At 44.3% G+C, this 18,513-nt stretch overlaps 1 protein-coding gene across 2 annotated transcripts in view; it reads right to left on the reverse strand.

The window, feature by feature from the left end:
- Positions 1-2,027: 2,027 nt before the first annotated feature.
- LOC147460770 (1-acyl-sn-glycerol-3-phosphate acyltransferase PLS1-like) overlaps positions 2,028-18,513 on the reverse strand; it is a 100,200-nt gene continuing 83,714 nt past the window's right edge. Inside the window, exons 8-11 of one of the 2 annotated variants that reach the window (XM_086508474.1) lie at positions 11,744-11,869; positions 3,014-3,106; positions 2,694-2,780; positions 2,028-2,606 (exon numbers count right to left, since the gene is read on the reverse strand). In XM_086508474.1, coding sequence (XP_086364600.1) covers positions 2,391-2,606; positions 2,694-2,780; positions 3,014-3,106; positions 11,744-11,869 — 522 coding nt within the window. In that variant the 3' untranslated portion in view covers positions 2,028-2,390. The remainder of the gene's footprint in view (positions 2,607-2,693; positions 2,781-3,013; positions 3,107-11,743; positions 11,870-18,513) is intronic. The other variant, XM_086508475.1, reaches the window with a different exon arrangement.

An 18,513-nucleotide genomic window follows, 5' to 3' on the forward strand; every position in this document is an offset into this window, starting at 1 on the left:
GAGTTTGTATGCGATGTGGAAGCCTCACCAATAAGTACATCCTTGCAAGAACGCATCACTTTTTCCAGTGCGTCAATCAACATGCAATTATCATTACATGAAAGTTGCTTAAACAATACATTCTTATTAGCATTAAAAGGTGGAACATAATTACGAGGTGAGTGGAGTGTGAATCTTCACTGTTTTTTTAGGCACCACCCAAACACTATTATCACTAGACCCAACATTCTTACCTTCACAACATTGATAGTACCAAGAACAATAGATTGAGAAGGCTTAATTTTTCCTTTTTCCACATTGGGAGCCGCATTAGCAATGGAAACTTCATTTTGCTTAGCCTCTTCAATAAATTTGTATGTAGGGACATGAGCGGATGATGGAACTGTTGGAGGAGAGGGCTACAGGACAGGTTCAGGACATTCCGCTTGCATGTCCCCAAATTTACCATATCTAAAAAAGAAATTTACAAACTTGCCCCATTTGAATTTGTGTTTGCCCATCCATTGGTCCCTTGAATCAACCATAGTGCCTTCCAAAGTTGGTTTGTCATATCCCAAAGAAAGCAAAACCTATTAGTGTTCGCATTGAATTTCGGAAGCAAACCACCTTTCCAAGATGTGCAACCAACAACGACAAAAAATGGCTCCAGGTGCGAGGGAAATCAACAATTTCCACCCACGCCAAGCATTTATGACGAATAAGATTTTGATAATCCTCAATCAATGCCCGCAGCAAAACATGGGTCATTTATATGTTAAAAAAGAGAAAAGACATCTCGAACATCAAATTTTTGACTTGAGTATTTGCAAACAGGACAAGTACCAAACGAACAACCTTGCGTTTGAGAAGAAAATCGACCTATTGCCCGACATCTTGCACAGTAGGCATTTTCCCTACAAAAACAAGATGACTGCATTCATAGCATACTACGTAACCGGGTCCATGAGGTCTTGCACGAAAATACATACCAGCAACAGGTGCCTGCCCATTCCAAGCTTTACAAAAATCCTCATACAAACAAGTTTTGAACTCACAAATAGCCTCCGAGGAATTACCCATGAATTTCTGTCGCTTAAATACACATAAGAGATTCAAAAATATAGTAACAAAATGACCCAAAGAGCAAATGCCTGGCAAAAGGCGCACTGCAAAGAAATAAAATTTTTGTTTTTTGTTTTTTTGTATATAGTGACCTCTAGCTCTACACAAAAGCCACAAGAAAATGTACACGAAGCCACAAACGGCCATACATCAAATTAACACTCCGTGCATACCAAATTCTGAACCCCAATTTTGTGTCTTAAGTTAATAGAGATTATCAACGTACTGGCAGTGCAAAGCAACATCCTCTTGTTTCTAACTTGCAAAGTAGATGCCTTCTACTAGGGTAGAGGAGCTCGTAGGGGGACGAGTAACTTGGGGAGCTTGAATCTCTCTCCTCCGAGCTCAATTTTTTTGCGATGAGTAGCTCAGTTTAATCGCCTTTTCACAAGCTTTCAGAAGAATTAATTTGGGATTGGTCGGGTTAGAGAGTCGGTAGTCGCGGCGCGATTTTCGGAATCAAGTGTATCAAAAATTGGCATGAATAAGAACACCAACCAGGGCCAAAAGAGGTAAAATGCACCCGTGGAGGCTTGAGCCCATGCGCTGGCCAATGGAATGGTGTTATTTCAAATCAGCTAGCCGTTTGGGCTCTCTCTTTTTTGTGCCTTTTCTAGTCATCAAGTGTAATATAACAAGGCTTTATTTGTCCTGTTTCTAGGGGCCATACCACAACTGGCCCCTCTACCCTACGGCCACACACACATGCGCTACACACACAACTAAGAGGCAAGTTAGACGTATGTGTGTTTAGCTCACTTCCAAAGGCTAGCTTTTGTCCCATAGCCATTACAACAAAGGGATGTTAGCAATGTTCTCCTTCTAGCGTGACCCACCTATGGGTATTCAATGGCAACTGCCTCAGAAACACGTATCGAGTGAAGGAGAGTTCCAACTACGTCCATACATTTTCAATCAACCTCGAATGCTAAAAGCACTTTTCTGACAATGCCCAGTATATATATTCACGAGCCAGAAGGTCTATTAAAAGTGGCATTACCCTTTTTGTCTGTCTGAGCCAAAAGCCCTTTTGCAGAAGAGAACCAGAAGCTAGTCAAATGAATACAAATAGCTTGTAATGCCTTGACAGGCAGCTTAAGGATTTTCTAGTCTAATCAAAATCCCCATGAATGCCTGATGCAGCCAATGAAGCGTGCTCATTTTGAACCTCTCTTACTGAGAATGCTCAACCATCAAAAGCATATAAGATCATTGCATGCAAGCTTCTGATCGTGTGCCGAGAGATCGATTGGCAAAGTGCAGCAGGAGATCATCGAATCAACAATTCTTCAGCTTTGTCCGTTTGCACCGACTATTTTGCTTGACTTGCTGCTCTTCAAATTTGAGGACCTTTCTGATTGAGTAGATAAGATAAACACCTGCATCAGAAAAAATACTGTGCCAAGACCTCCAGTTACCCATGCAATGCCAGTCCATGTTGAAAGCAAGGGTCTCAAAAGCTGTCCTGCAACATACAGCAGGAGCGAAGACCAACCCAAAACCACCTGTTGTGCATCCACAACATTTACTCATTCAAAACAAATATACCAGCTGTAAGCATGAAACCTCAGAACACGCATAAATTAGCCTACCAGTAACGGTTTGACAGGCCGTGATATAGGTTTATAGAGTTCCTCTCCAAAGGTATTGTCTTGTTTGTGTTTGTCTAATAAATCATCCTGGAACATACCATTGAACTCGTCACTCCACTTAATCCCGTGATAGAATAAAGCAAAAACTTGTTAACGTTTGTTTATGGTTCACAGCCCGTGACAAGTTTAGCTTGCAATCCAACCCTATGTGCACATTTACCTATTTTAACCATTAAAAAGATAGTGACCTTCAAGATTAAGCTTGTGATCTGACCTCTACATGCACATTTACCTACTTATACCATAAGCAAGGCACTGACCTTTAAAATAAAAGCATCCTTACACCATTGTGAAAGGCCATCTTCTGTCTCAGGCAAACCTGATGTTGGAACCCGTCTTATATGTAAATGAACCTACGAGATAAGGTGCACTCCTCAAAAAGTAAAAACCCGTAAAAAGTAGAGATTGACATCTTGATAACAAAACAAATCAGATCTCATGAATTTGCACCTTGAGTAACTAGCAAAACTAAGAAGCTCAGAAAACAAGATAAACCTAGATGACACTGAATTTTCCGATAGAAAGTTTGTGGAGTAGTCATGCATATTACTGTGTAAAGATATGAACTTTAGCACTCTATGAAGCGTTAGATGGAAACATTCTCATCCTCTAGTCGAGCTTCAACAAAGACTTCACAGTGAAACCTCCATGTGCCCTCTGTCAAAGTCGACAATGTGGAAGCATTGAGCAATGGGGAGAATACACGAGAGAGAAAGAGAGAGATATACTACTGAACCAACCAACCTTAGCAATGAATTGATGATTTACAATGAATTGATGATTTACAATGGGGGTAAGGTGGTGCTTATATACTCACCTTGCAAATTGCCCTACCCAAGATTTGACAAATAAGTAAAATAAATACCTAAAGCCAAAATAAATATTGGGATCACATTGGGCCATTCACTTGAGATGCTATAACTTTAACACCGTCAGCATGAATCCAAGGGATACTGAGATTCACCCATGAGGAAAGTGCAAAACATGAACTCATAGTAATCATTCATGAGACAACTTACCATCATGCATTAATACTAACAGCATCCCAACTAATGTCATTGATACTTGCTCCAAGATAGGCCCACACACATACATGAGCATACATTGATACAAAGATAAGCACAACATTAAACCTTATCAAAACTTACTGGTGCAGGGCAGAATAAAAACAAACTGGAAAGATCAATCCAACAAAAAGGTGTTTGATCAGGCGTAGTACATTGCATCACAAAAGATATTAGTAGGAATACATCTCCTCTCCTCTGTGTATGTGTGCACGCGCATGCCCGAAGATTTTGAGGACGCATGTAGGGCCTGGGAGGGTCCAAAACCTGAGAAAGAAGTCCTCATCCCTGTTCAGCAGCTCATGGATCCTGTCGCCCAATATGTGCTTAATGTGTTATATTTTCTTTCCTGGCAAAATGCCTACGGCACAAGATGTGGCACAATGGGTGGATGTCATGCTTAAACGACAAGTGGTTCGAGGAGTTTATTTCGGAGCCCGAGGGTTTTATGAGGTTCTGTTGGCAGACAGTGAGGCCAGAGCTCGAAATGTCGCCGTTCTTTTTAAAACGCAAATGACACATAAATGCCGAGTGTGGTTGGGTGGATTTTCCTTGTACATGGCGTCACTTTCTTCCGTTGTTGGCTGCCCAATTGGGGAGAGAGAGAGAGAGAGAGAGAGAGAGAGAGAGAGTCGACACGGCCCGGCGTAGTTCCGTGCCTAGAGGTATAACGATAAATTCAAGAGACTCCGTAATAGGCTTGGACACTCCAAGCGAGAAATCAATAGCAACACACGAAAAGAAACTTCAAAATTATTGAACTCTAACACAGACAAAGAGAGAGAGAGAGAGAGAGAGAGAGAGAGAGAGAGAGAGAGAGAGATTCATTATTGTCCTTGGAGGTCAGATATGACCCATGGGACGGAGAAAACGGGCATACAAAGGCACTCTTCTCAGTTCTCACGAAAAGGGGGGGGGGGGGGGGGGGGAGGGGGGGGGGGAGGAAGATGGTTGGAGGCATTTATAACAAAATTGCAAACACACGTCGCATATAAGATTGAGGTGACTACTATGAAAAGAGGTTGGAGTATACAAGAGGATGCTAGGGGGCTTTTTGTGCTCGAAACTCCTCAATGATGGCTTTACCACCACGATAACCGCCCATTTACCTGCAGCCCGTGCTTCTCTTACCTTTTGTAGCTCTTGTTTCTTCATCTTGAGTTGCATGGGCGTGAGAGCTTCACTAATCCAAATTGTCGTGCCCTTTAGAAGACGAGTTTGATTTAGAAGTGCTGTGCGGTGCTCTTTAGTTTTGAAGACAAGGCTTCCTTAGTTGTTGCGATGGTCACGATGTACGCACTCAATGGTGTAGGCGTCAAACTTGACGGGTTGGATGGCCTAGTTGAGGTTGACTAGAGTGGAAAGGAACTCGTCCCCCTCTTCCCACCAAGTGGAAGACAAGCCACTGATGCGAACGGTCAATGCAAGACCTTCACGACGGCGATGCTCTTGCAAGTACTCCATTTTGGAGGGTATGACTGCAACGTTTTCTTGAATTTGAGTGGCTATGATGCTACGTTTTTGGTAAATGTATGCTCTACCTCTGGCTAGAATGCGGCCAATGTCTGCTTGTTTTTGAGATTCGAGAGATTAGAGCCAGCTTCGAGGGCGGCAAGGCGTATCTTGAGATCTCTATTCTCTGCTTTCAACTCCTTGAGTTCAGCTTGGATACGATCGAATGGGTCCACCAGAGGGGGGGCCACAAAGGATCGGGTTCGTCTTGTTGTCGGGGATACTCCCTTGTGTTCTGCCATGGGACTTCAAAGGACTTGAAGGTGCTCCCAGTTTGGAGTGGGAACACCTCTTGAAGAGCTTCAGGCTGGTTGTAGGTTGCACAAGCGTTTGCAGTTGCAAAAACGCTAACTAAGGGGCCGCAGGTTGCAAGGATAGGCGTCGACTGTCGCTGGTCGCAGGGGCGATGCCGCTAGGCTGACCTAGGCAAGGCGGACCAGGCTATGATACAGCCATGGGGAGCTGGATGCCACCCTCGCACCCAACGGCTGCAGAGAGACTAGGGCTCGCGAGTCACGACTTGGGCTGCACACACACACACACACACACACACACACACACACAGAGAGAGAGAGAGAGAGAGAGAGAGAGAGAGAGAGAGAGAGAGAGAGAGAGAGAGAGAGAGAGAGAGAGAGAGTCGACACGGTCCGGCGTAGTTCCGTGCCCAGAGGTATTGGCCCCAAAGTCTGGCGCCCCTTTCGGTATTTATTTATCATTAATCATTGCAAAGTACAACTCCTGAGGGACCTCTGCTCAAACTCTGCGTCTGGATGCTCTACAGAGTGAATTAGTTCAAAAGCTTCAAGTCCCAAAAGCATCTGGTCCAAGAGCTAGCGCTCCAAAAGCTGCCAGTACAAATCGCCAATTTTCGTACAGCCTGCCTCGTCAGCTAGCTAGCGCAATTTATGGGAGCCTGCCCCGTCAACAGCCCATGCAATTTCTCTTCTCTTCTCTTTTTTTAATCTATGTGTCCCCTAGGCCCCATCAGATGGGACCCCATAAGTTGGGAACAACTTATAAAATAGTCATTTTATCCATCTGGACTTGCCATGTCATCATTTTGTCACATACCCTTGTCTTGGAAGAATTGTAATCACCCTCGATTACGCCTACAAAATCAAACACAAGCCACAAACTAGTTCAATAGACACCGACTCTAGTACCGACGCACTAGACAACACAAATCCAACATTTGCACAAAGACGACAGTCACTAAACATCCACATCACATTCAAATCAAATCACATAAAGTCCATCGAGATCTCATACCATGATCTCTCAACAACGTGTTTAGCAATCGCATAAAGAGCCACACTGGATCTCACTGATGTCAGATTGACTAATTCTTATTGCTATCATGTCCATCTCATATGGAATCTCAAGAGCAAAATGTTACAGTCATTTCGTCTTTCAAACATGCACTCAAATAGGACTCACATGAGAGAGCACACATATATCATATTCATCTCGGAATTCCAAGCTCGAAGTACTTCTTTCATAAATTCATACAACAAAATATTGTCAGCCCGTCAGTATCCCTCATCCAAAGGAAAATCAGTCACTTTATTCCATCTGGGTAAGTTGTGACAAAGGAGCTGAGTGACTCCCCTCTTGTGCAGTCCCATCTGCACCTAATTCAACCCTGCTAATCCACGGGATCTCTCGAAATAGTCAAAGCTAGACCGAAAACCTCAAGGTAAAGTTCCAATATGTAAGGAGTATCTGCTAGGTCCTCCTCCATCCACTTCGCATCCAATGCCGGAGAGTTATTGACTAAGAACTGCCGTTCACTTTACCTTTCTCTTTCCTTTTCCTAGTGAGCCATTATTTGTTCGTAAATGAGAATCTCCTCGCTCTCTTCTACTTTAGGTTGCTCCTCAAGCTCCTTGTCGATTGCCACCTCATCCTTGAAAGGTTTCAATAGACTCACATGAAAAGCATTGTGAATCTTCTAAGTATCTGGCAACTTTAGTCTAAAGGATACATTATTTATCTTCTGTTGAATCTCGAAAGGGCCATAGAACCGCATTCTTAGCTTTGGAAAAAGTCGCTCCTTTCCCTTTCATTTCCTTAGACGTGTCTTCTCAAACCGTAAAAGCACCTAATCATCTTCATCTTCCTTCAACTGCAAGTCGCATCGATTCTTGTCAGCTGCCTTCTTATGCCATGCTCGAGACTTCTCAAGAGCCTCACGAACCATGGCAAAAGCAGTGTTCAAATATCTCGTATATTTTTCCTTTCTTTCCTTGTGCTAGGACGAGTGGGTAGCTTCCCCAGCTTCCCCGGTCCATTGGCATGTCAATCTCAATCATCGGAACCTTGAGGGAGGTGCACTATCATCTGATCCCCTTTCTCCGGAATCCTTTGATGAATTTGCATCTAGTTCCCTTAGTTCGTAGGAACCTTTGGATGTGCTACCATCTGATTCTCTAGAATCCTCTGATGAGCTGTCATTCGGTTCCCCCGGTTCATTCTTTTCACTCGCAGACTCTTGCCCAGTCGAGGTGGATAGTACCCTGTCCGTAGGATAAGTCAATGAGCTGGCACGCATTCCGAAAATCGCAACTTAGCATGTCCCCTAAGTTTCTGAATGCAGTCAGACTTCTGGTTTAGACAATAGTCTTTTGGCAAACCACAACAAAACGACTCAATCTGGTCTCTGGGGCAAACCCAGAAAATTTGACAGTAATCATTCAATCTATCTTTCTTAGTCATTCTCAATTACCACAAATGGCACCTTCCCCGTCGAAGAATGACAGTGTGGTTGTAGGCAAACTCCACCAAGGGGTTTTCCCTTTTGAGTCTTCAGATCCAAAATATGTGACTTCAACAAATCCAAAACCACTAAATTGGCTATCTCAAATTGCCTCTCTCTCTAGGGGTGGAACGAGGACGAGAATTGCAACTGCGTGTCAATGTTCTCCTAGATTTCCCTCCAAAACAAACTAGTAAATCGGGGGTCTCTGTTCGAGACTATGGACCCGTTCGTGCCATGTAATCGAAAAATCTGTGAAACAAATAATCTCACCAAATGATCAGGTTTAACCGTCTTCTTTACCGAAATAAAGTGGGCATGTTATTGAATCTGTTGATGATTGTCCAAATGCCATCATGGGAAGATAAAAAATAAAATCCATGGCAATGCTTTCCAAGGGACTATAGGGTATGGATAAAGGCTATAGAAATCTTGGTGCCTTATGCCTGTCAAACTTGAAGTTTTGGCATATTAAGCAATTGCGAACTAACTCATCCACATCCTTTTTGAGCCTCGGCTAGTAAAAGTAACACTCAACACCCTTCAAGGTGGTATCTATGCCGCGGTGGCCGGAGAAAGGTGGACAATGGGACTCTATCAAAACCTTTTCCCTCAAAGGCTGTGAAACACACAACATCGTTTTCCGTATCAAATAGCGTCCTGCATGGAATAGCCTGCAATTGTCTCTCCACTCTGTATCCAGTGAGAGATATCTGCAAAATAAGGATATGTGGCATACTGATTGACCCATATCCTCGAAGCTTCGATGATGTATCGCGGGAATAGCCAGAACCAAGGGCTTCCTAGACAACGCATCTGCCACTAAATGCTTCTGTCCCTGAACATGGACTATCTGGAAATGAAACTATGACAGGATGTTAGCCCACCTCATTTGCTTTTTTGAAAGCTGCTTCTACGACAAGAAGTAGCGTAAACTCTGACGTTCTGTAAAGATAGTAAAATCAGCTCCAAGTAGAAAAGTGTAGCCACTGTGTAAGAGCATGGATGATTGCCAAGAGCTCTTTCTCGTAAATCTGTGCAACCATCTTAGGACGTGAAAACATCGTGCTCGCAATGACATGGCCTTCTTGCATCAAGACTACTCCTAGACTGTGACCACAAGCATCAAAGTAAACTTTGAATGGCTTTTGCAAGTTTGGCAAGGCCAACACTGGCCCCGTAGTCAACTTTTCTTTGAGAGTTTGAAAGGCTGCAATCTTTGTCAAGCCCCAAGTAAAAGGAACCCCTATACGAGTCAATACATGCAAAGGAGAAGCTATCTCTACAAATTTCCGAATGAATTGCCGATAATATGAGCTAGAAACCTTCGAACCTCATGAACATTCTTCATATCAAGCCAATCACGAATAGTCTCAATTTTGGCCGGGTCCACCCTTCCGTTGAGATGATGTGGTCCAAAACTGAGCCCAAAAGCTCCAGCATCTCAAAAAATCAAAGCTCTCAATAACTGTATAACCGGCCTGTACAACGTACAAGGCGGTACTATTTCAATCACCTGTTAACTTTACACAGAGCACTGAGAAGGGAAGAGAACACAATTGCGTCCAGCGACTAGAATGTCACTGCGCACACGAGACCGACACCCTGTAGGCCCCAAAGACTGGCGCCCCTTTCGGTATTTCTTTATTCAAATTAAGGTAGACGATCCGACCACTTAGCACAAGCTTTCACAAAGCTGTCCAAACCTGGCGAGGGCTGAAAATGCAGGTTTTCGACCTGATTTTGACAGCATAACGACGCAAAAACCCCTGTAGGTCAAAAGCACCTATCTAGGACGGATTCCCTCGCTATCTGGAAGCTTTTTGGTGAGCTGTCACAGAATTTCAGCGGGCTGTAATTCCCTGTTTTTCACTGCTGGGTGCCCAAAAGCCTGTACACGCATCCCAAGGCTCTCACGAGGCTCCCCCGGTGTTCCCTTGCAGTTTAGGTGCGAAACCCTAAACCTGCAGAAAAACACAGCAGGCTGTAATTCGCTGTTTCGGATCGTTTTTAGCGGAGCGAATACGCCTACGCGTGTCCCAAGGGCTCCCGCACGCAATGGGACAGTTCCCCTGTGAATTGGACGAGTTTTCACACGAGAAAACTCTCCGAACTCGCAATCTTTCGCGATGGAACTGTGCGTACCTAAGGGGGATTAGCAATTAGCTAATCCGGTTCCTGTTCAGAAGGCTCTTGCCTTGGCAAACGCGCATAAACCCCTAGAACTGTACATGTTCATCTGAGTAGCCCAACTAATGGGGCATTACCATATGTGCCAAAAGGGAGAGAGAGATGCACGAGAGCAAATCATCGCGCTACATGAGACAGAGGAGAAGGCAAGCTTTCCATTAAAGTTGTAGACCTGCACCCACTACTCACACACACACACTGTGGCTCACTTATGAGTCAAATCAGCCTCCTCTCTCAAATTGGGCGCCCCCTCTTCAGCTGGAAGTAGCAAACTCCTCAGAAGCTGCCATGTGTCCAGTTTGCCCCTTTTGAGTTAATTCTCTAGTTCCCACTGACTTATAAAGTTATAAGTGACTTTCCGAGTGGCCCAGACTTCATTTGGCGCACACAGGCTTCCATACTCATCAGAATTCAGTGCTAATTGGCCCGACCAGTCCCAGACTGACCGACCCAGACTCCCGCTGTGTGAAACCTATTCGGCCGCAGCCGTTTCACACTGGCCATGCAATGTCCACTTGCACCTTTTCAAGGGTTCCGGGGAAAACAAGTAAAAATAAAATAAATAAAAATATCTAGTACTTATTTACGAAAGGCAACAGGAAAAGTACACCTCCTGGTGACAAACTGTGCCCGAAAAAGTACCCCATGTCCATATGGCCTTGCCACATTGTCCCGTAAAACACGCCATGTTTTTAGGCGCAATTCCACTGCAAATTACGGGCAGCCAAATTCAAACTTGAATCTTTTGATCCCATCCAGTCCCATGCGACCAATGCTCTCCTCAGTCCGATAGGTATGATCATGCCACGTCATCACTTTGTGACAGATAGACTTTCCGGACCCAGTAGAGGTATTTGTAGCTTACTAAATTCATGATTCAAACTGACATCATACACATCACAAGAATGCATGATACCATATGAGCATTCAATGTGAATGTCTTTGATGTGTGTGTGATAAATTCTTTTGTTTTACTTTCGGTTGTTCCCTCTATTTCACTCAATGCACGCGATTGACTACAATTGCTTAGATTTTAGAGAGCGATACATGACGTTCGTAGGGCTAGGTTTTGTGTCTGGACCGGAGATGCAACAAATCATTGCATATGGGTGGCTTGACATTTCTCTAACCCTAAATTTTACTTTTTTCACTCTTTATAACAGCTCTCTCTCTCTAGAAACTATTAGATAATTCCACATGAAGCTGAAGTACTGCAGTGTTCTGTTTCTAAGAGCCGGGGACTGGTTTCTCGCCTTGCAAAACTTTCTCTTTAGAAGCTGCTGATTTTCTCTCTATGATCTGAAGTTATCAAGTTATAAAACCCAGAAACAGGAAATAGAGCAAAAAAAAATTAACATAAAAGCTTAAGCTACCAATTATAATGATACAAAGAAAAAAGGTTAGATAATTCCATATGAAGCTGAAGTACTTCAAAGAGTGCCAGATAAATACGCAGAAAAGAGCTATACCACAGAGGACTGTCCACTGAGTGCACGCTTCATGGTTGGAGGTGGCGATTCCTTTGGTACTGCAACTGTGACATCATAGACAGCTGGTGCAAACTCTCGAATGTTGGAAACTGCAGCTACAAAGCCCTACAAACACAGCAGAACATTTGAGAGTACATTAGTTGATTGAGAGCAGAGTCAGCTAAGAATCCAGATTCAAAAAATTCTCTGCAAATTGGTGCCCTTTTCCTTAACTACTGTGTGTGTGTGCGAGCGCGCGCAGGTGTGTTGGGGGAAGGGGTGGAGGAAAAGAGCTTGGACCCTTTTGCATTACATCAAATCAGCCATATGTCATGATACAAGAATATGGGAAAAACACTACAACATATACAATGGTATCAGTGGGAAACATGCCATACAACCACAGTATACAAAAACATGATACAATTAGTTAACAATGGTATGAAACCCACTCGTTGTGTGAAGCCTCCCTGAATCTAGCAAATGTAATGTCTGTGCCAGCAATGCAGCTAAGTAATCCAACCTTCCCTACCACATGACCTCAAGTATCACACTATACCTTGTGTGCGAGTGTTGTTTGTGTTTGCGTGCGAGTGCGAGTGCGCGTGCGTGTATCTCTGAGAGAGAGAGAGAGAGAGAGAGAGAGAGAGAGAGAGAGAGAGAGAGAGAGAGAGAGAGAGAGAGAGAGAGACGTCTACAAAAGGCCAAAATAACCTATGAGACCAACAAGTTACAAACTGGTGAATCAATACAAAGTCTATGTGCTGAAAGAAAGACTAACATCCTAAACAAAATGTTGTAGTGAAAGTCGGGGAAAGGCTAGAGACTCTCTAGTCAATACAAAGGTACAAAATAATGAGGGATGCAATAAACTTAAGCTACTAAGAACCTCCAGCTCAGAGTAAATCCAACATCGGTTGGTGTCGGATCTCCTCGATGTCCTGTAACAGACTTGGACACTCCAAGTCAAGAATCAACCGCGACAGCACCAAATAACCACTTCAAAACAATTTACAGATCACAATAGATTTGCACTGGCCCGGCGGAGTTCCGTGCCTAGAGATATTGGCCCCAAAGACCGGCGCCCCTTTCGGTATTTCTTTTTATATTAATCAATCATCAAAGTACAAAAGAGCGGTTAGGGTTTCACTCTCAGACTCTGCGTCCAGATGCTCTGAGAAGTGAGGCCCTCACCACTGATTTAAAGGTTACAAGGGATGCCCAAAAGCAGAGCCCCAAAAGCTTCAAATCAAAAGCAATTGCTCTCTCTCTCTCTCACAGAGAGTCAAAACATGAAAGCAAAAGCATTCTCTCTCTCTTTCTCATTTAAGTAGAGAAAAAGCGAAATTTGCGTCGCTCATCATTTTCCATTTTTTTTTTATTAAATAATCCGCCTCCGCGATTTCTGAAAATTAGGGTTTCTGGCAAAAATTAGGGTTTGCAGGAATTTTAGGGTTTCTGGCAGAAATTAGGGTTTCTGCTGTCCGCCACGTCATCACTTTGTGACATACCCCCCTCTTGAAAGCATTGTAATCGACCGCGATTACGCCTGCAAAACCGACAAAAGCCATAAACCGTCTTAGCAGACACTGACTGTTAGTACCTACGTACTAGGAACACACATCTAGCACATGTACAAAATCGACAGTCACATCACACGACATCACAGGACATCACCAGACATCACATGACATTCAACATTCATTCGGATCTTAGACCATGATTTATCGGCAATGTAGCTAGCAATCACATCTAGGTCCAATCGGGACCTCATCGATGTCCGATTGACTAACCCCTATTGCAACCATGTCTATTTGAGATCAATCAGACCAAAATGCTGCAGTCATTTCGGCTATCAGTTCCTGCACTCACAAGAAGTCAAGAACAAATCAGTATCATAATCAGGAATTCCATTTTATAAAGTCATCCAGCAGAATACTGTCAGCTCTCAGTATCCCTGAAGCTCAAAGAGACATCAGTGACTTTAGTATCAAAATCGAGGCATCTGTTGACAAAGGAGTGGAGTAACTCCCCTCTTGTGCATCCCACTGCACCAGATCTTCGGCCAAGCTGAATTCTGGGTTCCATTTGGAGTAGACTATGCTAAACCAAAAGCATCGAGGTAAAGTTTCACAATCTGAGGAGTATCTGCTAGGTCCTCCTCCTCCATCCACTTCACATCAAATGCAGGAAAGTTCTTGAACTAAACCAAGAACCGCCTTCGGACTTTACCTTTCTTCGTATCGTTATGTGCCAAAATCTGTTCAGGAACAAGGATCTCCTCGTTTTCTTCCACTTCGGGTTGCTCATCAGGCTCCCCATCATCAGGCACATCACCCTTAACAGGGTTCAAGAGACTCACATGCAATGCATTATGAATCCTCCAAGTATCTGGCAGTTCCAATCGGAAGGAGACATCATTTATCTTGTCAGTAATCTGGAAAGGTCTGTAGTATCACATACTAAGCTTTGGAAAAAGCCTCTCCTTTCCCTTTTTCTTTCTTACGCGTGCCTTCTCAAAAGTAAGAGCACCCAATCATCCTCCTTCAGTTTCCAGTCGCGACGATGGCGATCCGCTGCCTTTTGCTGTCGTTCTTGAGACTTCTGTAAAGTCTCGCGAACCTTGGCAGAAGCCATATCCAAATCTCACGAATATTCATCCGCTTCAAATTTCTAATCTTTCGTGCTCAGGAAGGATGGAACCTTCGCAGCAGTTTCAACAATCTCTCATGGCGTCTTCCCGTCGAAGAGTGTATCGTGTTATTGTAGGCAAATTCCACCAAAGGTAAGTTCTTTTCCCATTGAGTCTTCTGATGCGAGATACAAGACTTCAATAAATCTAAAATCACTGAATTGGCAATCTCAGATTGCCCGTCAGTCTGCAAGTGGAACGATGACGAGAACTGCAACCGCGTGCCAATGTTCTCCCAAATTGCCTTCCAAAACAAACTCATAAATCTGGGGCCTCTGTCGGAGACAATCGTCTCAGGCGTGCCATGTAATCGAAAAATCATCGTGGTCATTCTGTATTCTCGGGAGATAAAAAAAAATGAATTCCATTTCAATATTTTCCCAGGGGCGGGTGGGTATGGGTAAAGGCTGTAACAATCCCTGTGCCTTATGCCTGTCAAACTTGACCTTCTGGCATACCAAGCAACTGCGCACAAACTCTTCCACATCCTTCTTCAGTCTCCGCCAAAAGAAATCTCTCTCTACCCCTTTCATGGTGGTAGCAATGCCGCGGTGACCTGTAAAAGGTGGACAGTGGCAATCAGTCATAACCTTTTCCCTCAACGGCTGTGTAACTCACAACATAGTCTTTTTCATCAAGTAGCCTTCCCGAAGGGAGTATCCAGCTACTGTCTCCCCATCCCGTATCCGTGTGAAAATATCTGCAAAACCTGTATCTGTGGCATACTGATCGACCATATCCTCGAAGCTCCTATGATGTATCGCGGAAATAGCCAGAACCAACGGTTTCCGAGACAAAGCATCTGCCACCACATTCTTCTGTCCCTGCACATGGACAATCTGGAAGTGGAACTGTGACAAGATGTTCACCCACCGCATCTGCTTTTCCGAAAGCTGCTTCTGTGACAAGAAGTAGCGCAAACTCTGATGGTCTGTAAAGACATTAAAATCCGCTCCGAGTAGGTAATGCCGTCACTGAGTAAGAGCATGGATAACCGCCAAAAGCTCTTTCCCATAGATCTGTGCTGTCATCTCCGGCCTAGAGAACAAACGGCTCTCGTAAGCTATGACATGGCCTTCTTGCAGCAAGACCGCACCCAGACTACGACCACAAGCATCACAATATACTTCAAATGACTTCTGCAATTCTGGCAAAGTCAAAATAGGTCTCGTAGTCAATTTCTCTTTCAATGTCCGAAAGGCAGTCACCTCTGTGGGTCCCCACGAAATAGGTACTCTTTTCTGTGTCAAGGTATGCAAAGGGGAAGCAACCTCTGCAAACTTTCGTATGAACCGCCTGTAGTACGAACACAGTCCCAAGAAGCTTCTAACTTCATGGACATTCCTCAAATCGGGCCAATCACGGATAGTCTCTATCTTGGCCGGGTCCATTCGCACTCCTGTTGCTGACACAATGTGTCCCAAAAAGTGTATCTCTAGTAGGAAAAATTCACTTTTCTTTGCATTAATCACTAACGTGTGATCTCGTAATGCTTGAAAGACTTGAAGCAGATGATCTCTGTGTTCTGCCTCATTCTTGGAGAAAACAATGATGTCGTCAAAGAAAGTGCCAACAAATAGCCTGTACTCTCGAAAAATCCTGTCCATCATCCGGTTAAATGTCACAGGAGCATTGGTTAAGCCAAAAGGCATTACCAAAAACTCAATTAACCCAAAAGTCGTCCGAAAAGCTTTCTTGTAGACGTCTCCTGGTGCTATCCTGATCTGATGATATCCACTCTTCAAGTCAATCCTGCTAAAGCACGAGGATCCCTGTAACCTGTCGAGTATATCATCGATCCTAGGAATCGGAAATCTGTTCTTGATGGTGATTTCGTTGAGAGTGCTATAATCGATGCACATTCTCCAAGATTCGTCTTTCTTCAAAACCAACAACACTGGAGAGCAATACGGTGAAGTACTAGGCTGGACAAGACCCTTTTCCAAAAGGTCTTTCACTGAGTTCATAATCTTTTCATTCTGTACTTGGCTCACACGATAAGGTGGCCGATTCGGTGGCGTGCTTCCAGATATCAGATCAATGGTATGATCTTCAGGCCCTCTCAAAAACAATCGGCATGAGCGTGGAGAAAAAAAATCTTGGTGTTCTTTTCTTCAGGTCAAAACATATTCAACCTTTATCCATCGTTCAGTTCTCCCAAAAGAATGAGTAAGAAAACTGAAGTTCATCAAGTACAATCTCTAAGCCCTTCATTTATCAAAGTCGCTTTCTCGGCCCGGTAGTCAACCACGGCGTAGTTCTTGTGGTACCAAGGGATCCCGAGTAGAACGTCACTCACGTGCCCTGAACACCCCTGTCATTGCAAACGAAGTTTGCCAATGCTCGGTGTAATGGCAACATCCCATCCGGGTGCCAGTCGAACTACCTCCGCCTGTGGCGTCAGTCTGTCGGGCGTAGTTCCAAATCGAGCCGCCAATTCCAAGTGAAAAGACGTTGGCCTGGCTCCTTCAAAAGAGCTTCCTGATCCTTCGCTTTGCCCCGAAAGCGGTAAAGTTTGTACTTTCATTCATTAGATTCGGTGCAGGTCCCACTCCATGTGGTACCAGTTCTGCTTTTTTATCTGCCTTTTCTGCCACATTCTTCAGCTGCTCTCGAACTCTCAGACCTGTCGTCGTTTTTATCATGCTGTTCTTTCTGTGCCGTATCAGGGCACTTCGCGGAAATATGTCCAGTTTCCCCGCATCCAAAGCACTTCCCCTCCCTGATGTAGCGAGTCCGCTCCTGAGGAGTAAGTCTGGGTCGTGCATCCTTTTTCTCTGGGTTGCTCTTTCTTTTTTCTACTTTCATTCCCAGAAGTCCGTCCGGTTCGTTGTGTCGTGACCTCATCTGTGGGGTAGGTCAGACTGCCAGAGTGAATTGCAAAGCCCCGCTTCGCATGACTCATCAACTCCTGAATAGAAGCTGACTTCTGTTCCAAGCAGTGGTCTCGGATCTCTGTAGGTAGACCCAATGTAAACCGCTCAATCTGTTCTCTGAACGAGATCTTCTTGAATGAAGAGGCAGGTAAAAAGGAGTTCCAAAATCTTTCACAGTAAGAATTCACTGTATCACTCGAATCTTACTCACTGGGCGAGACCTAGATTTCCTTGCCTTTTTCTTGCCATTTCCGAAGCGTTGTTTCTTGCTTCGCTTTTTGCTTTTCCTGTCTTCTTCGCTCGAATCTGAAGAGCTAGAAGAACTGTCAGAAGAAGAAGAAGAACTGGGTAGGCCTTCAAACTTGACACGCTTCTTCAGTTTCTTTGCTTTGTCGAATGTCGACTGACGACCCAAATATCCCGGGAAGTCAGTACCTTTGTTCTGCTTTTTGCCGTGCTTTTTGCCTTTCTTTTGCACGTCGAAAAGCTGAGCAATCCGTGCATCAACCACGTTCTCCAGTTCCTTCTCCGTATATTTCTTGGAGGCAGAAGGTTTCTTGAGAGCGGGTTTCGGGAGTGGTGTTGTGGTTCTCTGCCACTCCCTCTGTACCTCTTCCAAAGAGGTCTGGTTCATATATTTTGCCATCTTCGGGTCCTTGGCAAAATTGAGCATCATCTTTGTTGCATCACCAATCAATTGACGACGCTCCATCTCTCTTTGCTCCGCCTGAGTAGGCCGAGGCGGGCCATACTCTCTGTTTGAATCTTCGTTGTGATCCCAGTCCGCATCTCCAGATGCAGAGGGAGTCGACTGATCATTGCCTGAAGCCATAGGTGCCGCGGAAAAAAAAATTCGGGGATCGGATTTCCCGTAGAAGAGAAATCGGCCGTGCTCTGATACCACTGTAACAGACTTGGACACTCCAAGTCAAGAATCAACCGCGACAACACCAAATAACCACTTCAAAACAATTTACAGATCACAATAGATTTGCACTGGCCCGGCGGAGTTCCGTGCCTAGAGATATTGGCCCCAAAGACTGGCGCCCCTTTCGGTATTTCTTTTTATATTAATCAATCATCAAAGTACAAAAGAGCGGTTAGGGTTTCACTCTCAGACTCTGCGTCCAGATGCTCTGAGAAGTGAGGCCCTCACCACTAATTTAAAGGTTACAAGGGATGCCCAAAAGCAGAGCCCCAAA

This window comes from Adiantum capillus-veneris, chromosome 3 (genome assembly GCF_014529385.1).
Source record: "Adiantum capillus-veneris isolate H3 chromosome 3, ASM1452938v2, whole genome shotgun sequence".
NCBI classification, from domain to species: Eukaryota; Viridiplantae; Streptophyta; class Polypodiopsida; order Polypodiales; family Pteridaceae; genus Adiantum; species Adiantum capillus-veneris.